General features: G+C 40.1%; 1 protein-coding gene across 1 annotated transcript in view; it reads right to left on the reverse strand.

The window, feature by feature from the left end:
- Positions 1-3,726, reverse strand: part of LOC101850897 (protocadherin Fat 1) — a gene marked incomplete at its 5' end in the record, with an annotated part of 20,024 nt that overhangs the window by 6,124 nt on the left and 10,174 nt on the right. The window contains 2 exon segments of the mRNA XM_005103104.2: positions 721-864; positions 3,410-3,584. Coding sequence (XP_005103161.2) covers positions 721-864; positions 3,410-3,584 — 319 coding nt within the window.

The raw sequence follows: 3,726 nt of genomic DNA on the forward strand, positions 1-3,726 counted from the left end.
TCTCTCTCTCTCTCTCTCTCTCTCTCTCTCTCTCTCTCTCTCTCTCTCTCTGTCTCTCTCTCGATCTCTGTCTCCAGATCTCTGTCTCTGTCTGTCTGTCTGTCTGTCTGTCTGTCTGTCTGTCTGCCTGTCTGTCTGTTTGTCTGTCCGCCCCCCCTCTCTCTCTTTTATCTCTCTATCCGTCTATCGCTATCCGTCCCTCTCCCTTTCCCTCTCTCTAATGTCTCTCTCTAGGTCTATCTTTCTTTCTCTCTCCCTTTTTCTTGTCTTTTAAGGAATCTCTATGGCCATTCACCTGTTTTCTCGAGCTTCTGTTGTTCACCCATCTCATCATCTATCCGCATGTCTATCCGTTGCCCGCTTAACCTGAACAGTAATTGGCCCCAATGCTTTTTGTCAAATTCCCTTGCCTCTCTTTTGAACCAAAACCCTCGTATGTTCGGATGTTATTGTAAGTATATTCTACAGTGTATGTAGTTATTGGATTTTGTGTCATTTCCTTTCCTTTGCCAAACCAAAGACTGCTAATACTAATAATGCCTGGAGTTTCGTAGTAAGTCCAGCATTTCCAGTCATTTATATTAGTCTAATGTCTTTTTGCCGTTTTCTCACATCGTAAAGCTTTCCCTTGGTTAGAGTAGGCCTACTTCTTTTGTTAAAACGTGAAAAGAGAAGAGAAAAAAGGAAAATAGTGAAACAAAAAAGGCTAAAAAAACGTACCAGAGGAGACTTCTCCATCGACACAAGGTTGAGTGAGAATCACTTGGCCGTCAGAGGTCACTGCCATTTTGCCACCACCACCTCCGAAGTAGATTGCATCATTGTTCTGGAAAGCTGAATCATCATCATCCCCCTGTACTTGGCCTGGGAAGAAAAAGAATCCATTGTGAAGTTAAGGTTGTTGGATTTGGCAGAAGGATATTCGGAGACGTCTCCGGCGAGTACCCAGGAACTATTTGGAGACGTAGTCTACTCCCGCACACAGGTCAAACTGCGTATTGTTTGCCGCAGATCACACATATAGCCACTAAAACTGTCGCAAATTAATTATATTCAAGAAAATTTCAAACCTACCTGCAAAATATCAAATTATGGGTTAAAACAGGGGGGGGGGGAGGGGCATGCCCCCAGATTTTCTGTTTACTTTGTCCAGAGGCACAAAGCAAGCATTTTGATTTGTTTAGGCCCATCTCCGTCGGAGACGTCTCCGGCTAGATACTGCGGTTGAATTTTCGCAGTATCTATCCGGAGACGTCTCCGACGGAGATAGACCAATTAAGTTGCTTTGTGCCTCTAGACCAAGTAAAAAAATCTTGGGGGCTATCCCCTGTTTTAACCCATAATTTGGTATTTAGCACTAAGTTTGACATTTTCTTGAAAATAATTGATTTGCGACAGTTTTAGCGGCTATATGTGTGATCTGCAGCAAATAATATTATGCAGTTTGACTCCCCAAAGCAGAGCACCTGTTTACGGGAGTGAGACTACGAATAGTTCCTGGGTGCTCGTCGGAGACGTCTCCGAATACCTTCTGCCTTGGATTTTGCTTTCGACAGACATGGACTCTGAAACAGAGAATGTAACTTTTACAATTTTTTAATTCTCTGTTGCCGTCGAGCGTTGAGGGGAGATGCAGTTTTTTTTATGGTATGTCAATTCTGCAGCTCTTTCAATTGAGATGTTGTAGTTTATCAGGATTCCTTTCTTTTGCGTAGCCTTCCTCTTCCTTCATCGTCTGCGGGACTGGCTGACTAAGAAACATTCGTAACAGGTGACCGAAACATTTTAGTTTTTATTTGTTTATGAAATGCAGACAAAACTCTGCGCAAACGATTGCTCTTACAACTTTATTTCTCTGCCTGTCTCTTCTTATGATGTTAAGGGTTTTGAAAGGGTATCTCGTTTGCAGCAGTTTTGCTTTCACGGGTTTTACTTTATGTCCAGGTCTGGCATTGGTATTATAACGTTGGTATAATCATTGAAATGGAAACAAGTGAAATAAAATGGATCTGTGTTCTAGACGGGTTTTTTTTATAAGCGAGGGAAAGAATAATCAGATGAACATACAGGTTGAAACCAAGACGACAAAGCATACCAATTCTTATAGGCAAGGAAAGTCGGGGGAAATGAAACATAAGCCTACTGTGAGCGTTAATGCAGGCAATGGATGTCATGACACTAATCTAACGTCCTCCTGATTTAACAGAATGTACTCCAAAAATTTGGGCAAATTCCAGGATGAAAATCATTGTTTCACGATGCATAAACATAAAATGATGATATGATAATGATGCACCTTTGGGCATTGTGACGTATGTGTTCGCACTTTAATTTCCATGGTGTGGTTCTAATCTAGTTATTAATATTATATTTTTAAAATGTTTATGACGAAGCCCTAAGATGGCGAAACGGTGAACGTATAAACTTGTTGAAATTCTCCATAATCTCCACCAGCTTTTTTTTGTTGTTGTTGTGGGGTGGGGTGCAGTCTACAATGATAATGATGATGATGATGATGGTGAAAATATTAATGATGACAACAATTAATGATAATAATAGATTGCAGTTACATAGCGCTCTATACGCATAAGCTCTGAGCCCCTGATCCTGTCAAGGAGTGGGGATTTTGCTACGTGGTTCTACCCCTTCGCTGTCATGTCAGTAATTTCTCACTATTGCAGCTGAAAACAATGTGAGAAACCACACATAACAAACTTCGACTGTAGGCCTAATGCGGTCAAAAATTCATGGCACAACTTATTGTCACATATTTCCCAAATTATCGAACATACACTCTCCAGCTTTTGCACAATGACTTGTATCAATTTCTCTTAACAGATCAACATTTTGTAAACACCTGCTAACTGTATTCTAGAAAATTCCTATACTAATTTTAAAAGTCCCAAGTGGGTGGTTTCTACTGACTATAAAAGGTTTACAGCTGTAGTAGTATCGCTTTTTAAAAGATAGTCCGTCAATGTTTTTCTCTAATCGTGACACTATCTCAATTGAATGCACGTTTTGAGAACCTTTAGGGCAAAATATGTTCACTGTGAAATTAATTTCTTATAAAAAGTTTTGCCACTAAAAATTGGTGAGCTATGGCGTGGGCGATATGCGTATACAAAATGTGTGTGAGAAGCGGGAGGTGCTGTGAACAATCCTAGTTTCCGCGTGGCGGAGATTTATAGAACTTTATATGCATTTTTGAAGAAAAGTTTTAAAATCTAGCCTCAACTGTTATGGAAAAATATGATTACGTTTAAGGCAAATTCATACAAACTGCTGTGAAAAGTATGAGTGACATTGATTCACCCGTGAAAGAGATATTTGAGGAAAAGTTGCGCCACGAATTTTTGACCGCACTATCGTTTTAATTTTTAAGCAGTGTCGGAAAATCAGGAGTTACCTAAAACAGATCCTGGGTCTGTGCATTCCGTGGCTCCAAAGACGTAAGAGTTTTGCAGAAAGAAGGGTGGGTTGTCGTTGGCGTCGCAGACAGTGATGAAATAGACCACCTCAGCCGTTTCTCCCCCTTTGTCCGTCACTATGGCATCCATGAAGAAATTTCTGTCCTCAACATTCTGTAGAGAGGTAATGCAACATACTCTTGGATAGAATCAGGGGCTCAGAGGATATAATATTTTCATGGGATAGAGCGTTATGTAAAAGGAATCTAGTACATGTATTATTATTATTATTATTATTATTATTATTATCATCATC

Source organism: Aplysia californica, unplaced genomic scaffold, assembly GCF_000002075.1.
Source record: "Aplysia californica isolate F4 #8 unplaced genomic scaffold, AplCal3.0 scaffold00358, whole genome shotgun sequence".
Lineage (NCBI taxonomy): Eukaryota > Metazoa > Mollusca > Gastropoda > Aplysiida > Aplysiidae > Aplysia > Aplysia californica.